This window comes from Cydia pomonella, chromosome 14, assembly GCF_033807575.1.
Source record: "Cydia pomonella isolate Wapato2018A chromosome 14, ilCydPomo1, whole genome shotgun sequence".
NCBI lineage: Eukaryota > Metazoa > Arthropoda > Insecta > Lepidoptera > Tortricidae > Cydia > Cydia pomonella.
In genome coordinates, this window is record NC_084716.1 from 15,585,492 (window position 1) to 15,606,097 (window position 20,606).

The 20,606-nt window shown below is 35.8% G+C and overlaps 1 protein-coding gene across 1 annotated transcript; it reads right to left on the reverse strand.

The window, feature by feature from the left end:
* Positions 1 to 8,621: 8,621 nt before the first annotated feature.
* Positions 8,622 to 18,681, reverse strand: LOC133525051 (alpha-(1,3)-fucosyltransferase C-like). The gene is made up of 3 exons (XM_061861273.1): positions 17,321 to 18,681; positions 11,969 to 13,198; positions 8,622 to 9,913 (listed from the first exon to the last, which is right to left on the reverse strand). Exons 2-3 carry the CDS (start codon positions 13,003 to 13,005, stop codon positions 9,628 to 9,630), a joined length of 1,323 nt encoding a protein of 440 aa, XP_061717257.1. The 5' UTR covers positions 13,006 to 13,198; positions 17,321 to 18,681; the 3' UTR covers positions 8,622 to 9,627.
* Positions 18,682 to 20,606: the final 1,925 nt, after the last annotated feature.

Sequence of the window (20,606 nt, forward strand, 5' to 3'; positions counted from 1 at the left end):
TTATCGTAGTCCCACTTTGGCCCACTCAACCGTGGTACCCATTGTTTCAAAGCCTCTTAGCTTCTAAACCTTTATTTTTCAAACCGAATAAAGATCTTATTATATCTCATTCCAGCAACCGAGATATTCACCAAAAGATTACCCTGGTTGCAGGGATCTTATCAGGACGTCAATGATGAAGAAATTTGTACCAGAATCTGCAATATGCATCATGCTGGCCTCTCTGTCAAATAGCTCACTAAAACAATATGATTCTTGTCTCAAGAAATGGTTTTCTTTTTGTATTAATAATCAAGTAGATGTTTACCAAGCATCTGTTCCAAATGTGATTTCTTTTTTAACTGATTTGTACGACTCTGGTGCTCAATATGGAACACTAAATAGTTGCCGGTCTGCTCTTTCACTAATCTTAGGTGCAGACATAGGTAATGATAATCGTATGAAACTTTTTTTCAAAGGCATATTTCGCTTGCGTCCACCTTTACCGAAATATAGCATGACCTGGGACACATCTGTAGTTCTGAACGCTCTTGCAAATTGGTATCCAAATACAACTCTTAATTTAGAAAAAATATCGAAAAAACTTGTAACCCTTCTAGCTTTAACAACAGCACATCGAGTTCAGACTCTTTCCAAAATTAACTTTAAGAACATTGAGTTTCATGTCAATGAAATTCATATAAAAATTCCAGATTTAATAAAAACTTCGCGCGTTGGTCTTGCACAACCAACTCTTGTTTTACCATATTTCCGAGAAAGGCCGGAAATATGTCCATGTGCTGCTTTGCATTCTTATTTAGATGTAACAAAAACTCTTCGTAGTAGTGATGTCCTATTTGTAAGTTTGAATAAACCACACAGATCAATAACTTCCCAAACCTTAAGTAGGTGGATTAAGAATACTTTGCAAGAATGTGGTATTGATATATCAATATTTACAGCCCACAGCACAAGACACGCTGCGACGTCTAGGGCTCATAGATTAGGAGTCAATTTAGATCTAATAAGGAAAACTGCTGGTTGGAGTGGTACCTCCAGCACGTTTGGACGCTTTTATAATAGAATTATTGTTAAAAATAACAATTCCTGTACCTTGGCAAGATATATTAAATGATTCATTGTGTGACAATTAACACGGTGATAAAATATTGTTTAATTATTTTTTGTTTGATCTTACAGTTGTCCATAATTGGACTAAGAATATATTCTCTTTATAATGATTAACCTGACGTTTTTTCATTTCAAGTATCATTCCTCTCAACATCTACATGTGATAAATGCTAACCTCGAGGACAAGCTTGAGTATAATTAATGATTAAACGAACTTACCTGAAGTGAAGTTCGATCATAATTATACGATTAGCTTGTCCGAAGAGGTTAGCATCCCACCCTCCCTAGGTAAACCCCTAGAGAATTGAAAAGAAGGAGTGAAGATTGCCTCTGAACTAAATGATGGCGCGAATTCGGGTAGAAGCCAGGTAAGATAAGTTACAATATACCCGCCAAAAAAAAAAAAAAAGTGTTTGAGCAAATGTTTTTGCCGCTAAGTCTCCGAAATAAAGTGCGTGAATGGCGACACCGTATGTGTTACTACATGTGATAAATGCTAACCTCTTCGGACAAGCTAATCGTATAATTATGATCGAACTTCACTTCAGGTAAGTTCGTTTAATCATTAATTAATATTCTATAGGAGCGCCATAATTGAAGAGCGCTTGGAATGAAAACTTACTATGGTCGAACTCTTCTGCTGCGAATAGCGATGTAATAAAGAGACACTTATTGGCTTACCACGTTTACTAAAATATCCTTTAAAATATCACAAGTATCAACTGAAACAAATACGGTGGTGGAAAGGTCCATCCATGAGTGCACTATCGCATGACACTCTTTCAATATGATGTGCGCGCACAAGTGTAACCGTTATCACCATAGATGGATAACGAGAATTAATAGATACCTGTCACTATCTAATCGTTCACCGAAATCCACCTTTGACATTGACCAAATTTACTCAAAATAGATTTCAATTCAAATTCGATACAAGATTTTACAGCCGACTGTATCTATCTAAACCTTGTAAGTCGCCGCGTGCTTGTAAAAATACAAGATGACTAATTATTGATTATTATTATAATTAATTATGGCTGACTGGTAGAGAATGCCTTCAGGCATTAAGTCCGCCATTTGTTTTTTTTTGTATTTTGTGCAATAAAGTTTAAATAAATAAACAAAAAAATTATGTTACATATGATAATTTGAATTAATTCTCTTTCTTGTATTAATTTCAAAAATATATCCGACACAAAGCCTCGAATGCTTAACCCCATCACAGACGGACCGATTATATACCAAAAGATATGTTATAGCAAGGCATCTTACGATTTTACGTACCATTTGACATAGTTCACACACGAAGCTGTAATATATATTTTGGTATCTTACGATATCTTACAGTAAAGCATTATAAGATACCTTGCGATATTACAGCTCGGTATATTGCGATATTTTTTCGTATATTTCGTCTCTCTCACAATAGCTAGATAGCGATATATATTTTGGTATAGCTGGCGTGTGTATATTAATATATATTATCGCTCCGTCTGTGAAAGGCTTTATCGATTTTTTGAAGCAGTTGAGAATCGTTATTGGTGTTAAATAACAACACAAACTTTTAATCTGTTCTTATATGGCTCCTCTACACGATGGACCATCATAGTGGCCCACTAAGCTGGGCCAGCGTGTAGAGAGGGTAGTGGTGTCGGATGGCTTATGGCGCGCGGGATGGCGATGGGATGGCCGCGGTGTCGGTTTTTCGTCCGCACATCAAAGGTAGTGGACCAGCGATGGCTGTCCGCGTCTTCACGTGGCCCATCCCTCAGTGCGTGCTCGAACGCGGTCGAGTGAGGACGTTCGCACTGTGTATTATTTTGATTAAAAATGACGAGTATGTGGCCGCATCACGAAAGAATAAAGTTTTTAGAGTTATATCGGGGAGAAAGCGTAACATGGAACCCCAAACATAAGGACCAAAACTATAGAAATAAGGTAGCAGGATATTAAAAAAACAAGTTTTTATAACAAATTGTGCACGAATTAATTAGAGGATTAGGAAAATTACTTATACATTACGCAGACATCTGTATATACAGTACATTCACAATTTAAATAAATAAATATACCAATAATAAAAGAAATTAATATTAGATACCTACATATCTAAATATACATACATAAATTATATATATGCACAATATATACCTACACAGCGGCACATTAAGGAAGAGACAAGTAATGATTTTTAGTAGGGTTTCAAAGCTTTGAAGAGTTTATTGCACAAATTTAAATTGACTTAGGTGACAACTTGTGTGGCCTAGTGGGTAGTGACCCTGCCTATGAAGCCGATGGTCCCGGGTTCAAATCCTGGTAAGGACATTTATTCGTGTGATGAGCATGGATATTCGTTCCGGAGTCATGGATGTCTTCTATGTATTTAAGTATTTATACATATGTATATAATATGTATATCGTTGTCTAAGTACCCACAACACAAGCCTTATTGTACTTTCCGTGGGACTTAGTCAATTTGTGTAATACTGTCCCATAATAAGTAGTTTATTTATTTATTGCGACGGATAGATAACATCCACCATAATCTTCTACGTCATTTCTTTTTAATTACTTTATTATTGTGCAGATTAAGAAAAGGTTGGTACGTGGCGTATAAATAAATTGCTGCAGCGGCTAATGCTCCCACGTCCATCTTGGAACACGAATAGATCGCAACTGAATGTCGCCATCGTGTAGTGGCGTGTCAGCCATCGCATGGCCATCTCGCTGGGCCAGCGCTGGGCCATCGTGAAGAGGAGCCAATACATAACCAACGACAGAGTAACTGAAACTAAACAAACAAATGAGTGCGGAAGTGTGTGGCAAACTAGAATCATTACAGTAACAAATGCTCATGCGCCGATGACACAAGTTTGAAAATATCTCAATATGTAGGGTACTTACGTTTGCAATTTGATAACTTTGAATTGTCGAGTGTTTGACGCCTATGAGTTCAAATTAACGCGTTGTTTTGTTACGTAGATATGATTTTTTGTTAGAATTACCTTGCTTAAAAATGTATTGATTTTTATTCGAAATATTAAAAGATGTCCTAGGGGCCTCGTGATAACTTTGAATTATAGAGGTTCGAATTATAGTGGGTTTGAATTAACCAGAGTCGACTGTACTTACATTACTCCAAAAATTTAAAGCGGACTGTGGCGGGTTGAGAAGTTGTTTAAAAGCGGTGTGTTTATTTCACAGTTATTACCTAATTTATGCTGCTTCAGTTTCATGAAGAATGGGAGCTGCATAAATTTACGTAATCTTAAATAGTAAGCAAGATACCTTGGTAAGCATAGACAATAATGTGTATATAAAAACTCATGTATAATACACACGTAAGACCATTTATTTGTAATTCAAAGATCAAACACAATGTTAAACCACAATCATAACAAACGGTAAGCAAAGTTCAAAACATTCAACGCAGATTTCACCACAATTATTTCTCAAAGCGTCCAAAGCGGAACTTTCCATTGTGACCAGCAATAAAATAAAAGTAATGGTAAAGCGTAATAAAAGAAATAATGATAAAAAATAATGCGTTCTTTGTACAACAGGGGAGGCCTTTAGGAAACGTAAATTCAATTCGGCGAGCAGCCATTATCTTTCCAAATGCGTCACCTGTCTTTAAAGAAATTCCTTTTTAAATAACAAAAGAGTAACGTTTTGTTTTTCGCGACTTTCGTGACTACTGTATAGGTAAAAAACTTAAGTAAGTCACCTGTTGTATGTAGTTGTGACGTGTTCGAATAGACATTTGTTTTGTTTGTGTGTGTCTTTTAAACATGTATTGTCTATTCGAACACTTCACAACTACATACAACAGGTGACTTACTTAAGTTTTTTACCTATAGGTAAAGTGGAGTTAAACAGGAAAGACAAAATAATGTAATCAAAAGGCAGATTTTGTTAGCGTCAAATGCTAACAAAATCTATGTATAGGTAGGTAAAAAAAAAAAGACGTGTGGCACTCGGGGACTGCCGCGGTAAAGCTATTGCATAGCATTTTGTATCAACTTATGCAATTATAATTATTTATTTATTTTATTTATGCAGTATTTCTTTTTCTTTGATATTAATTCAAGTTACACTTTTTGAGCGTGGTGACCGATAAGAAAACAAATTTTTCTTTTATTAAATAAATAAAAAGTTAATATTGTTTAAAATATTTTTATTATTTTACAATACATGTGGGTTTTATTATCTTACAGTAGCTGTTGGTTATTCAGGAATATTTATCATTGAAACTATAGGTTTATGATAACTGAAATAAGAAAAAAGAAAAGTTTGCGACATAATATCCTCTAAATACCTAGAAAATACCGCGTCAATGGTGGTCCCATATTTTGTTGTGGACTCTTGTGGATCATTATTCATTTTCAAATTCAATGTTTTTGATAGAAAAGTTGTCAACCGCTCTGATTTTTTATCAGCGAAGTTAATGTTGAAATCGCCAGCCAAGATAAGTGGAAATTTATTACCATTTGTACCAAGTATTTTCGACCCTTCTTCAGTGTACTCCAGTAAAGTGCGATGAATAAAATGCTCCACCTCGTCCAATTTTGGATTCGGAGAAATGTAAATTGCTACCATAACTATTTGTAGGCCATTTCTAAGTTTGCATAAGCACTCGCAAATATCTCCAACAAGATGGTTTCTGTTATATACATAATGAAGAATGAATTTATTTATTTATATATATATATATATATATATATATATATATATACATATTGAGAATCTAAATTGAGAATTTAAACTATACGCGTGTGTGTGTTTGTGTGTATAAAAGAGGGCTACTTTTAATATCGCTCATTTTAATATCAAAAATGTAGGTTATCTTTATAGCAGTATTATATTTTCAATTCAAAATTAATACTGCATTTGTGATAATAATAAAATGTATGTATATAGAGTACTCACTCATTTTCTTTCACTATTTTTTCGTGACTTTCTTCATTAATAATAAATGCACTTTGTTCATTCATATTCAAAACACTTTATACACAAATTTTACAAGTACAGCTATTCACTGTTGTACATAAATACCTATACACCTATATTAAACTCAGACCATTTTGTTTTTTTTTTTTCTTTATTGGGAAAAAAAACAGACATAGGCAGATGATACAGAAAAGAGGATATTGGTTTTTACATTATAAGTGCAACCTACATCCTGAGACAATTCCCACTAGGATTTATAAACTAATGATTTATAAGTGGCATTGAGCTATAAAATGTTAGTAAGTTACAGGGGCGGCGGGTCCATACAACTCGATTCCCACCGGCTTGCCTAAAACTTATTGCTACATAAACCAAACTTATATATCATCATTAAAATTAAAAATATATCCATAATGAAAACACTACGTATTACATTACCTTGGAATTGATAACACGATTTACTAAAGCACTAATCATAGCAGGCGCGCGAAGTGAAGCTAAGCTTGACTATTCATTCATGCGCCACTACACAGATACGAAAACTCACGCACATGCTCATAAAGTTTGCTATAGCCTCGTAAGGCCCAAGGTCCTACCTATAGGACTTATTCAGTTCGATGAAATTTAAATCATATTCAATTAGGACAGAGTTGCATTTGTTTTGTTTCGTGCAATTTTCAAACAAAATAAAATCTACTGTATTCCGTGCACTATAGGTTCAAATTCCAGTGGCAAATTTTGGATTTTTCATTTCTATGGCTGGGCCTTAAGAGGATAGAGAGTCCACGCGAATGAGCTTCAAAGCAACTCGGTCTTGTATCGGGTTATTCATTTGAATAAAAACCTTAAACGTAATAGCATAAGGTTTATATTGGAAATTTGGATTATTAAATAAATTAAATTAGTCAAATAGAAATCATCATCATTATAGTTAAATTATTAAAAATATAAGTCAGTTTTTTGTGGCCAAATATTGGCTAAGGAATTCTGATAGCTTTTTACCAAAACCACCAACACTATCCGCGAATATGTCAATCTGCGGGGCAACAATGGACATGACATTAAGGAGAGAGAGCGCCCGAGTCGTGGGCGAGTTAGCGGCGCGGCGGGTGCGCGCGGGGCACCCCGCGAACAGGCGCGCCGGGCGCCGCGCGGGCAGCGCGTCAGGCCCGGGGGACAGGGACGCCACCCCGGGACGAACAGGCCGAGTCCGAACAGTACATCCGGATTATTTACTGTGTTGTTTATTGTAGTTAGGGAGTTTCGTTCTGTTTATCATCAGCAGTTCCACTACACTAATTGCCAGTTTTTGGATGAAAATGCTTAATTTGTAGACAAACAATACAAAAATCACTATATGTGTACCTATAAGATTTTAAGTGTTCCCTCAATTCTTCATGGATTCCATCATTAGAACTTTGAACCCGGGACGGGACCATCGGCTTTATAGGCAGGGTCACTGCCCACTAGGCCAGACCAGTCATCATACATTTTACTTGACAAATAGAGATGATTATTATTTATTTCTTTTGTTTATGATAAAAGGTTAAATTTGATTGATCTAATATCTGTTCTAAATATTTTTTACACAGTTTTCAACATACATAAATACATCTTAAAACTACACTATAACTCGCATATTAAAATTGTAAATCCGAGCTCTCGTTAAAAATGTTGTCCATAGTTTTCCTATTATTGTACAAGTACTATTTAGTAATTTTTGATGGACTATTCCCGATATTTGGGTTTCAAGTTAATGCAAGATATTGTTTTAACAATACTATCAGAAAAACTGGATTTTTGGTTAACAACCGGTTATTCGTATATTAAAATAAAAACCGGTTACATTCTATAGTTTCAAGGAATAGGAGCACATGATTTAAAAAGTTGCATTATTTATAAAAAAAATTGCTGACTCGGGCATGCATGCACTGCATGAAGCGGGCATGCCTACTTGACACTCGGATAAACGTGTTTCTCACATGGGTAATGCATTATTTAGCTGTCGCGCTCACTCAATAACAAGGAAATTTTTAATTTTATTTAGAAAAAATATGTTTTCAAATGTTATAACAGTACTTACGAATGAAAAGTGATACCGTGAGCTTTGTTTTTGTGCTTGGAGCTATTGAAGCACTGGAAAAAGGCGCAACACGGCATTCTTTGGCAATATTTTATCGAATTTGATGACAATGTTGACACTTCAGCGTCACCCGTACGACTAATTCAATATAGGTCCCGGAACCTATATTTTGTGGCTCACGATCGAGCGCCTGGTACCTCATCTACCCCTATTACGTACATCAATGATACATACAGATTACTATAAACAGCTGCTTATGTATTTTTGTCCGATTTCGGAGCAGCTCGTCTCGATTCGTGCGAGTTTCGTAGAGTCGTACAATACGTCTAATCGCACGCACACAACGCCATGTCGAAGACTGCCGAACTGAAACGACGTTAGACGAAGTGGGGAGCGTGAGGTTTTTTCGTTACGGAATTTCTAGATTCGGTCCCCGCGCTCAAGGCCCGCGATAGAAGCTATGCAATAGCTTAAAAGTGCGAGATTAAGAGGAAATGAAGATAATTTGGTTTGTTTACATTGTCTTTTCTATTGAACTCTAATTTAAGTATAAATTAATATACAACGTGTCTCTACTCTAATCAATAAATAAAAAGATACTTGTATCAGCCGTTCGTAATGACGATAAGATTAAAGTGACACTAATGACAATGACATCCTCTGTAATTACCGTGTATCTACATACAGGATGTTACGAAGTATTAAATCGTAAATCATTAATTTCTCCGTTAATACTGTGGCGTTTGGAATGAGACTTTCTTCTTCTTCTTCTTCCTCGTGTTGTCCCGGCATTTTGCCACAGCTCATGGGAGCCTGGGGTCCGCTTGGAAACTAATCTCGAGTATTGGCGTAGGCACTCGTTTATACGAAAGCGACTTCCATCTGACCTTCCAACCCAGAGGGTAAACTAGGCCTTATTGGGATTAATCCGGTTTCCTCACGATGTTTTCCTTCACCGAAAAGCGACTGATAAATATCAAATGATATTTCGTACATAAGTTCCGAAAAACTCATTGGTACGAGCCGGGATTTGAACCCGCGACCTCCAGATTGCAAGTCGCACGCTCTTACCGCTAGGCCACCAGCGCTTTGGAATGAGACTTTGCACATAGGTTTAATAGGTTAGAAATACCCTAATCGACACGTTGTACACTAAAGTCATAAAAATGACAAAATTTACATCATTATTCATTAATAGGTAAGAATCCGTCAGATCTCTGATCTCAGATCTATACAAATCTGTCAATATATTTATGATGACTTGATCTGATCAAATAACGTATAATTAGTTTATCTTATCTCCAAATTAGCCCTCGTGGTTCCGTCATTGTACTTTTTAATACTTTATATATTAAATTGACAATTGCCGCCAATTGCGAAAAAAGATGTTGGCAATATTTTGCAAACAGAATACAGGTAGGACTTATAAAAACACGCTTTAGTATTGCGATCGAGCTCAACCAAGATGTCTATGTCAATTAAGATCAAGTTCTCGAATTGTCATCTTGACATCTCTCTTCCCAGTCCGGGTTCCACCAACTCCTGAAGTGGGGATACGTGGACTCCACCGTCACCATATTCTTATCATTCAGCGCCGTGCACAAGTTGCACACGTCCTCTTTTTGTTCGGACTCGGAGTACTTGTAGTGGTTCCGCCATCGGAAGAATTCGTGGTACTTGCTGGGGTTGGCTATGACGTCTGCAATGACGCGAGCCAGGGATTCTGGCTCGTGGTGACGGGCGTCGATGTAGGAGCCAGGCGGGAGGAACCTGGAAAAGAAGGTGACACTATACAAAAGTGATTTAAAATTGGTTGACCCGAATGAGTCCTCGAAAACTTACTGACATGATGACAGTAACAAAGAACCATGGAAATAATGGTTTTAAAGAAACATATATATGTACCTAGTTGGTTATTAAGTTCTGTTACTAGGCATACGTTAATATGATTCTAAAAATGGCCCAATTTTAGTATACACATTAGGATTATTGATATAAAAAAAAACTGCATAATTCCCCTATCGGCAACATTGACCGAAACACTAATCAGCGTTATCCAACCAGTGACGTCATCACTCTATGACATATTTCTTTGAGCAGCATAGGCAGGCAACCTCATTGACCGTAATCCATACCAAGGAGATTGGATCAAAAAGTCGAACCTATAATTCCTACTGTCCTATATATTAAAATAGGACAGTCTGGATCTAAGAATACAATACTCACTCGGAGAAAAAATAGTCTTTCAAAACTTCGTTTATCCTAGTGGCGCTCTCTTTGTATCTCAGAAATAAAATTGACAACCGGTGTAGCCTCGCCAGGCTAAACCTGGATTACTACCAACCCGCCGGTTTTGGTAGTAATCCAGTTCAGGTAGCTTATGGTTCTGGGTTCGAATCCCGACGAGGGAATTTCTTTTGTATTTTTTCTTTTTTGTATTTGGTGAGATTTTTAAATAAGCATTTCACAAATGGAAAAATATTATGTGAGATATAAAATAAAAATTACAGGTATCTTTTGTCCTAAGAGATAATGATTTGTATATTTTAAAATTCTTTCAATTAAAAGGTAACTAAATAGTTATTATCAAGCTATAAATATTTTTTCCTATATTATATTAGGGCCAAAAGAGCTTGATTCCAAAAACATACAATAGGCAGAAAAAAGTTATTATCTATACAAATTTATGTATCGAACGGAGCTTATTGAACTGTGGCATTTAATTATCTTATACCTTTAAACGAGCAATTCTTGTATATATATATATGTATATACATTTCTGTGATCTCGGAAACGGCTCCAACGATTTCGCTGAAATTTGGTATATGGGGGTTTTTGGGGGTATACAATCGATCTAGATTAGTCTTATGTTTGGGAAAACGCGTGTTTTCGAGTTTTTTTGCGTTTTTCTTTCGACGCAGAATATGGTCGCTAATTTTGTGCTGCCGGCCACTGACCGTCTGGTCCAGCGGGTTAAGACGCGGATAGCTAGAAACGAGTGTTACGGGTTCGAATCTCGCCCGGTGACTAACTTTTGTTTTTTTTATATGTTCAAGTTTATATATATTTTTTTAATTTTTATTGTTTTAGACAAGTTTAATTTAGTAAAAAAATGTATTTACGATTATCACCTATACACCACCATATTACAATAAATAGTTAGAACCGAGCAAAGCTCGGTCGCCCAGGTACTAATACTTATTTACAAATTTAATTACACTGCTTGTCAAATATAATATCTACACACCTATATAAATTTTATTAGAGACCACAGTTCGGTAAATTCGGTTCATGAATGTTGTGGCTACCAAATAATATTACCTATCATGTAATTTATTTATGTTTAGTTCGCCTATTTATTAGCCTATGTTTTAGTTCCTAGATTACCTTGATAACAATAAATGCTTGAAGCCACTGTGCCAACTCGCGTCTTATGCATATATAATTTATAGATTTCAATTATTTATGTTAAAACTTATAGGTGAAATATTGTGATTTTCGGAACGTATTGGTAAGTGTAACAACAATATTAAAAGGGATTTCAAAATTTATCATCATGCCAATTGCGAAAATCACATTTGTGTCCTGCATGAGATGAGTTCTAAAAAACCATGCCTAACAAAACTTCCGTCCCCTGTTTAAATTTACTTAGACTACTTAAAATTGATTAATGTGTGAGGATTCCAATGAAGAGTATTTTATCGTGTTGGTTATCCAAATAAAGATACTAAATTTATTATTTGGACCGCCAATAAGTTGGCTAATTTCTTCTACAAGCTGCGAGGACTGTTTTTATTGGACTTGAAGTGATAATTGAATAACTACCTGGTGTAGTTCGATCCACCTAGCACAATCGGCACTGCGTCATTATTCAACGCGATCAGCAACTTCTCTGTCACGTAGTCCTCCGCGAAGGCATTCTCAAAGGAAAGATAGAAGTAATAATCATCGGATACCATAGCCCAACACCACTTTTCCGCATACCTGGGGCAAAACAACGTTCCACAATGTCCGTATATGTCTACAGTCAACTCATAAGGCTCCAACGCCTTTTGAAGTGATTTCACATATTTCTCTCTCTTACTTTTAGTGAAGCAGTGAGATACAAACCAAGCTGCGGCTTTCGTTTTACTCTTTAATACGTCTTTTAATGTATCGTTAATTTCTTTCATATCTTTAACCCAGTCCATGTCTATTCTAGGTCCGACGTGTACGCCATCCATATCCCTTATATAAATATACGAGTACATAATATCAGAGTTCAGCTTGTAAGTGGATGTCCAGTTGAAAAAGTTGTCCCACCAAGGGTTGCAGACCGGTTGGTACGTAGAAGACTCTAGGTTGAAGAATATGTATTTCTGATGAGGCGATCTTTGCTGGGGTAGCCGTGATACATTTACGTCTCTCAAGACTCTCCCATTAAAAGCTACGGCGTCGAATTTTGTAAGGTCTCCCTTGAAATATCGTCTGTCAGCAGTTACATAACAATTTGTAAACTGACACTTGTTCCCAGTAAATGCGATTTGTCCTGTTCCGAAAAAGGGGAACGGAGAAGAACTTTTTCGTGTCCAAAGCAATATGTACTTTAGGCTATTTTGGACAAATTTACGAGTAGTATTTTCAATCCTAGGGGTATATTGGTTTGCAAAAGATTGGTCCACAACGGGATCATTCAAAGTTTCTTGGATTGTTTGTTCATCGAGTTCTGTGTTGAAACGTTGACACCAGTTCATGTATATTATGAATATAAAGAAAGCAAAACATAGCATAGCATAACGTAGCAATACAAACAATATTTTTGCAAGTCTTGTAACTCGGGTAGGCCAAATTGGCGGTGGACTTAATAGAGTGTATTTCGACATTATGCGTCACAACAGGAAATTTTGCGTTTGCTAAACTTAGGATGCTCAATTACTCATTCGGTCGTTTTGTCTCGAAATATTAAACAGATAATTTTAATTTTACTGTTTATTCTGACATATATTATTTTATCACCCTTTTATCCAAGATTATTGTTTGAGGGGCACAGAGTAACACTCTGTTCGACGTCTTGGCCTGGAATGATAAAATAGAAAATGTTCACGAGAAACCTGACAATCATTTATTTATTAGGGCTCCCAATGCAACCAGTTGAGATAATGGATGACAAATTGTTTAAATATCAGTAAGTTATTCGAATATCGTTAGCCCAAGGATCATTATTTTTAAAATACGTACATAATTGATAACAGTACCCCTAGTGTAAATAATTTCGATTTCGAAACGTGACGTACGCGTTTGCGTTAAGTCTCATTTTGTATGGGTTTTTGAACAGCGCGCCAAGCGGGACGTTTTGGAAAGTCAAAAATCTCATACAAAATGACACTTAACGCAAACGCGTACGTCACGTTTCGCTGTCGAAAATATTTACACTAGGGGTACAGGAAGGTATTAAGTTTGAGAAACAACCATTGTAAATAAATAAATATTTTTGATATTTCACCGACGTCTGTTAAATTTCTACCGCTTTATGCTTTAAAAGTTGAATGTTCAATTCGTCTTCTATGTTTTCTATGTACTCGTATTTAATGAAAGCTACTGCAATTGGTTTCAATATTATTAACCAATTAAAAAGAGCAAATGCTCTAGTGCAGAAACGTAAGTGCCTTCCCAGTACGTTTTTTTCGTTTATATTACGATAAGCAATTATAATTTGATATTAAATGGATTTGTTATTTTCATGCTGATATTTAACACGCCATTCCATAAATCACAATACTTTTACCGAAATTTTTAATTGAAAGTACCTACCCTCAAAAGTTTATACTTAATCATGCTTTATTAAATAACATGGTAACTAACTAACCAATGGGAATAATCCGGTGCAAGTTGCATGTTATATGTGGCTTTCCATTACAGAAGGGTGTATTTCAAGTGCAATAAGGACGTTTCCATCTGAAATTTCAACAGACATTCTGATAGAAACGTCGTTATTGTAGATGAAACATAAGGACCCTTCTCTAATGGAAAGTCACATATAAGCATAGTTAGGCATCTACTGGCGAGTGCGGATAAAAGTACAGTCGGAAAAGTACAACAAAAGCCACTCCGTCCAAGACGTTAACGAAAAAAGTTCGGCAAGTTAATTAGAAAAGTTCAGTACGTGCACCCACACAGACGTGGCCGTGCGTGCACCGAATACCTCATAATACTTTCTTATACAGTGTCTACCTGGTAGCAATGGACTTGCTTCTTGTAGTTTGTATAAGTAGACCTCAATTGTGACATATACTCATAATCTTTATTATCAATATCACATTGTATCTTAAGAGGGATTTATAATTACGTGATCGTCGAAACAAAAAGAGAAAACGTTTTTCCACTTCTAAATATTTTCCATTCTCCAAGATTTTTTAGTATGTTATTGACACAATGAAAAACTAGATTTATATGTAAAGAAAATCGTGACATATACACAGTGTTACATGAGGAAACCGAAAGATTTTGACAGTGTATTACTGATTACATTTAGAGACTAAAATGTCATATATTTTTTTCTGGATTTCGCCTAGTTTCAGAGTTAATACCAATGTAAAAAAAAACATCTTCTTATCGTAACTTAGTGCAAAACGCCTTTTGATTGCGATGATGCCATTATGGGGCGTAGTCTAAATATCCTTATTGATAGATGTCAAAAAGTGACAAGTAACCTTTGCAAGAACTAGTTTTTACAAAAATAAAATCGTAAAAAATTATTTTCAGTGCCAGTTTTACCATAACATTAACTTTTTATGTACAAATACGTTCAAAATTTGAAAAAAAAATAATTTTTTTTTGTGGCGAAATTTACTGAAACTCATATAACATTTTTTTCTTCTTTTGGCCTCAGAAGTACGTGGTTAAAATCTTTCGGGTTCCTCGTGAGCACCGTGTATATATATATTTTATTTTTATTTTTAAGCGAAACCTATAAACTATCGCTTCAGCATAATATATTCTAGTATTATGCTGAAGCGATCGACAGTAAAAAAAATTTGTGGAAAACGATTTCTCCCGAAATGAAACTTCATAGAAAAAGTACCGGAAGGATCGCAAAGCTATTCTCGCCCTCTTATCCTTCACATATAATTGTATACAACATGAAACTAATAAATAGTAACAAAAGTAGTAGTAGTAATGTGTGTGTAAATAGTTTATTCAAGAGGAGATCTAGTTTTTTGTATAAGATATTTATTTATTATTTTGAAGCGGTGGTGGCCGAGTGGATATGACGTTCGACTTTCAATCCGGAGGTCGCGGGTTCAAATCCTGGCTCGTACCAATGAGTTTTTCGGAACTTATGTACGAAATATCATTTGATATTTACCACCAGCTTTTCGGTGAAGGAAAACATCGTGAGGAAACCTGCATACATCTGCGAAAGAAATTCAAAGGTGTATGTGAAGTCCCCAATCCGCATTGGGCTAGCGTGGGGACTATAGCCCGAGCCCTCTCGCGCATGAGAGAAGGCCTGTGCCCAGCAGTGGGACGTATATAGGTTGAATTATTATTATTATATTATTTATTATATACTTCATTCATTGCAATTATTGGTCGTTAGTTAATCTATTAGTTTTTTAAAGAATTCATTGTCCGACTTCGTGTCATTTATTTCGTTACTGATTTTATTTAATATTTTTATCGTCACTGATTTAGGAATTTTATAATGTAGTTTTAGTTTTGAGGGTATATCTGAATGTTTGGTATAAAATTGAGGGTATTTTTTTACAAACTTACTATGTTTTCAAGATGTAAGTATATAGATGTTAAAAAAGTATTTTTAGTTCGGTGAAGTACGTCTTACAACTTATTTAAAAACCACCTACTTTATTTTACAAATATTTACTGCTTTTACTTACACACACATTATAAGCTGTCTACAATGTGTTCATGAACCGCATGTTACGACCGCCATTGCAACATTTGATCACACACCCAATAAAACGTCATCTCGACTAGAAATGAGGTCTTATCGAATTCCTTTGTTTTCCTGAGATGTTCGATTATCTTGCGACGTTATATGATATCGACGTTATTACGCTATTAAATATGCCATTTTCACAGAAAAAAATTGTTGTAAAAAGCGGGCAATCTTTATGCCGGCCGTAATTTGCCGTTTTTGAACGCTTCTTAGAGGGTATGATATGAAAGTAGACAAAGTACCTAATATTTTTTGGTGTATTTATACCATCTCTGTCAACAACTTTGGTCAGAAGCCTTGTTCGTATCTGTGTTTAGGCCGCCATTTTGTAATTGGATGAGGCCGCGGGCGGCAGCCACAAATCTACTTACAATCTCTTTGTATTGACTATCGCGGGACACGGAGCTACGGAGCAGAAGATGAGACATCGGAAAACGTCTCAAACATGTTTTACTCATTGTAAAAATGTTTAGCTAACTAATTTTTTTTTTGTTATAAATGACATCTGATTCTTTAGCGCTTTGCGTATTTATATTTATTTATGACAGAACATTAAACGTCTTTTTTAACTATCCCTTCTGTTTGCTTTCGTGCAGTCGAGAATAAATGAGAAAGATCCCTTTATAACTACTGAAGTTTTTATCAGACACGTGCTTTATTGCCCGTCGTGTGCGCGGGTCTTCGCAAATGAAATCGGCTACGCGAGCCACATGGGAGCACACGAACGTATACAACAACGGAGCTGAAACAGTCGCCGTGGTCGAAACCGGCCGGGAGAGTATATTTATATAGGTATAGCGAGGCTTAGACATGCAAAAACTTGCACGCAATTTACGTTATATTGTCGACTACCTACGAAGGCAGGGGCCTCCTAACTTTTTTACCTGAGGGCCATATTGCACCTCAGAAACTTTCGCGCGGACCACCATCAGTTTTAGCGCCCGGCCCGAGGCTTCTGCTGTTAGGAACAGCAACCCCTGGAGCCTCGGATCCGTTTGGCAACCTCCCGCGGGCCGAAACGAGGGCTGTCGCATTGTGTGTCCGCGGGCCGGGGTTTGGAGACCACTGTACTAATTTATTCTGTGACATTGATTCCGGATTTTGTTTTAAAATATATAATGTGACGATGTGAATAAATAAAAGTAGGTACTTGCATAATTAATTTACAAAAATAGTGTAACAAAAATCGAGTCTACGTGATCTACGAACAGTTAATACAAGATTGACTACATTCTTACCTGGAAATAATACAAACAACATTTAGTCCTTTTCAGAAGAAACACCATTTAGGTATTTTCCACGAATGCTTTCGTTTTATAAAAAAATCTTTTGTAATAACAATAAAATTGCATGACTGTTACGAAAACATATTTTGTCAACTGCACTGTCATGTTGTTGACAGGTTGTAAACCTTATTATCATAGAGCTAGTATTATATAGATGAGCCATACGCATGCGCCCGTGAGTCCGTGAGAGACAGAATATACACAATGCGACAAAAAACAACGGGTTGCACTGCGGGAGTGCCGGCAGAAGTGAAAACTTGAATATTAACGTTGTGACTTTTTTATATTTTGGAATGGTTAGGGAATAATTATACACGAATTGCTTTAAAGTACTGTCATTTATGTGGTAAAATACAATGTTCATTTATTACGCCATCGTACAAAAACATGACAATTTATATTACATTAAAAATGTAACATTTCAGAACGATTACAATTATTCAACATTAAAAAGTTTATCTCTCAGAAAATCAACTTCCATCCATAAATTTCAACGACTCTCACACCATCATCATTACTAGAACCATCATAGAGTTTTTCGATTAGGTCACGTGTCCGTCTTACGAATTTTCAATCTGACGAATCTGTCGGTCACGTAACCTGTCGCGAGTTTAAAAAAAAAACCCATCACAAAAAGTTCACAGCGCCGCTAAAGAAGTTTTCACTTCAAAATTAAAAACACGTTTTAACATTACTGACAACATACCAAAAACAACCTACGTGATTTGGTCGGGTTCGTTCGTTCGTTCCCACCATAAAAACGGTGAGCAACAAAAAACGTCTACGTCACTTAGAACTCTTTAAAGTCCGACCAGAAATACATATATGATCATTGTCAAGAGGGCGCTTTTATTCTTATACATAGGGTGACAGTTCAGTTTAGTATGAAAAATTTAGTTCCAATGAAATTCCGCAATATGGCGCGTGATCATATATTACTGGTCAGGCTTTAGAAGTAGGCAGAAAGAAAGTTGAGACTACAACAAGGACAAATAATAAAAGCGCTTTCTCTGCTACTCCTATTGAAAAAAGAAGAACTCCTATTGAAGTTCTGTAAGAGCATCTCGTTCGGTCATCTCCCACCTCCCCCATTTTGTATCTATATTATTATACCTCTATGCTTATTATGAACTACTTTATTATTCTCTATCGCCCAAGAGCGATATGCAAATAGAGTCAGACTAAGACAAGGTTGCAACAATTTTGATAGTGCGCGCAGATGTTAGTTTAGACGTCAAACTTCTATGAAATCATGACGTAGAAATAACACGTGCACTGCGTGTGCTATCAAAATCGTTGCAGACTTATCTTGGCCTAACTCTAACTAAATATCTTTTTTATCAATTTAATTAATAAATCAATATAATTTGTCAATTTATTTATTTTTTTAAGAATTTACCACGCGTAGTTTTAAGTGAAATTGTATATTGTTGTTCGCGTTCGTACTTCCGTAGAGTCATATAAAATATGTTTACCAAATATCACGCGAGATGGCGGTGTACCGGGAGCGGCGATTTCTACATCGCGCTATTTAAATGTTCATAGGGATTGTATATGTGACATTATTTATTTATTTAATCTTTATTGCACAATACATGAAGGTACAAATGGCGGACTTAACGGACGGACTTTGTCGATGGCTCTTACGCCACATTGCGTAGCGCGGCGTTGTTTATAATATGGGAGCATCGTTGATAATGGCGTAAGTGCCACCGGCAATAAGGTCCCTTTTCATAGATAATGTCACATATAAGGGTTTGGGATTATTTTTAATACATTGGCTGTATTTGTGACAGATTGTTTATATTCATAGTCAATCCTAAAGTAAAGAGCGCCCTTTTTAGTTAGGGCGGCGAATAGGGGAATTTTCGGTAATACTCGAGCGTGGCAGTTTAAGATATGAGAGATACCTTAGACCTAATAGAACAACCTTGTAAAGTATTTAGCTCTATATGTAGTGACGCGCGCCTAGGATAGACGATCAGATTAGTAAAAAAAAAATCGATAGTCTGAAATACTCGAGCGCGTCAGATTAAGATATTGGGGGTTGATTTTAGTGTTTTAAGACTAAATTTAACTAATCTGACGATAAGTCCTTGACGCCGCCGACTTATAGGGTCGCGAACTTGTAAAAAAAAACGTCAATCCGGCATTCCCGAGCGCGATTTTTTTTATTTTTATTTTGAAGAATATAATCTAAAACTTACTAAAAATACAAAATCTGCCGGTTTCCGCATGACCGGAAGTGTGGAGGAGCCATTTCGTCTTCCGAAAAACGCGTGGCGGCATATAAGTCGCGAACGATACATTTTACAAAAAAAATGTTTAAATAAACAAAAAAGGTAATTTTATTTTACACAAAAAAGGTCTCTTTACATTTTTGTCCAAAGTTAAAACTTTTTGACTTGAAGCATCATAAAAACTCAAACTCCCGGTTTTTTTGAGTATATCTCGAAAACTGAGGGTGTTAAAAAAAATTGATATGAAATAACGATGATTAAATTATGTGACTTTTATTATAACTCAAAAAAATTTTTTTTTCTAAAGCTTCTCGACAATTTTCGTGGACTCGGAAAAAGTTACGCGTATCTGTATACAAAAGTATTATTAACATGTACAGTTTCATGTATGTATATTATTCAATAGCCTGTTGATCCTCAAATTGTTTTTTGGACGTACCGTAAGCAAAACAAAGTGAAGAATTGAAGCAAAAAAGAGGAATTTTCCATAAACATGTAATACAGACTGAGCGCTTCGCGGAAATATATTTTTATATCATTTCATTTTTTTATACAATAAATAATACAATTCGTACTACATTTCATCCACATTTACGTTGGTTGCATCTATCGCTTTATTGTCATTCTTAAAATCCCCGTTTTATCAAGGAGAAAGAAAGGAAAAAAAAGAAACCAAAAAACCTTTTTCGGTCAGATTAAGAGAACCCACCAACGTTTTTGTCAGATTAAGAAAATATGCTTTCAGGATACCGAGATAAACCTCCACTATGAAAATCTGACGCGCTCGAGTATTTCAAAAAAACTTTTTTTTTTTGCATTTTCAAAAATTCATCGTAACTTATCGTCACGCCGAAATCGTCTGTTTTTTTAAAGGGAGCTTCCTTGGGGCCTACTTAACACCTCTTCCGAAAATCTGATGCGCTCGAGTAATTTTTTTTTTTGCATTTTTGACTACTTTATATTCTTACCCCCACCACGCAAACCGGCAGATTAGTATA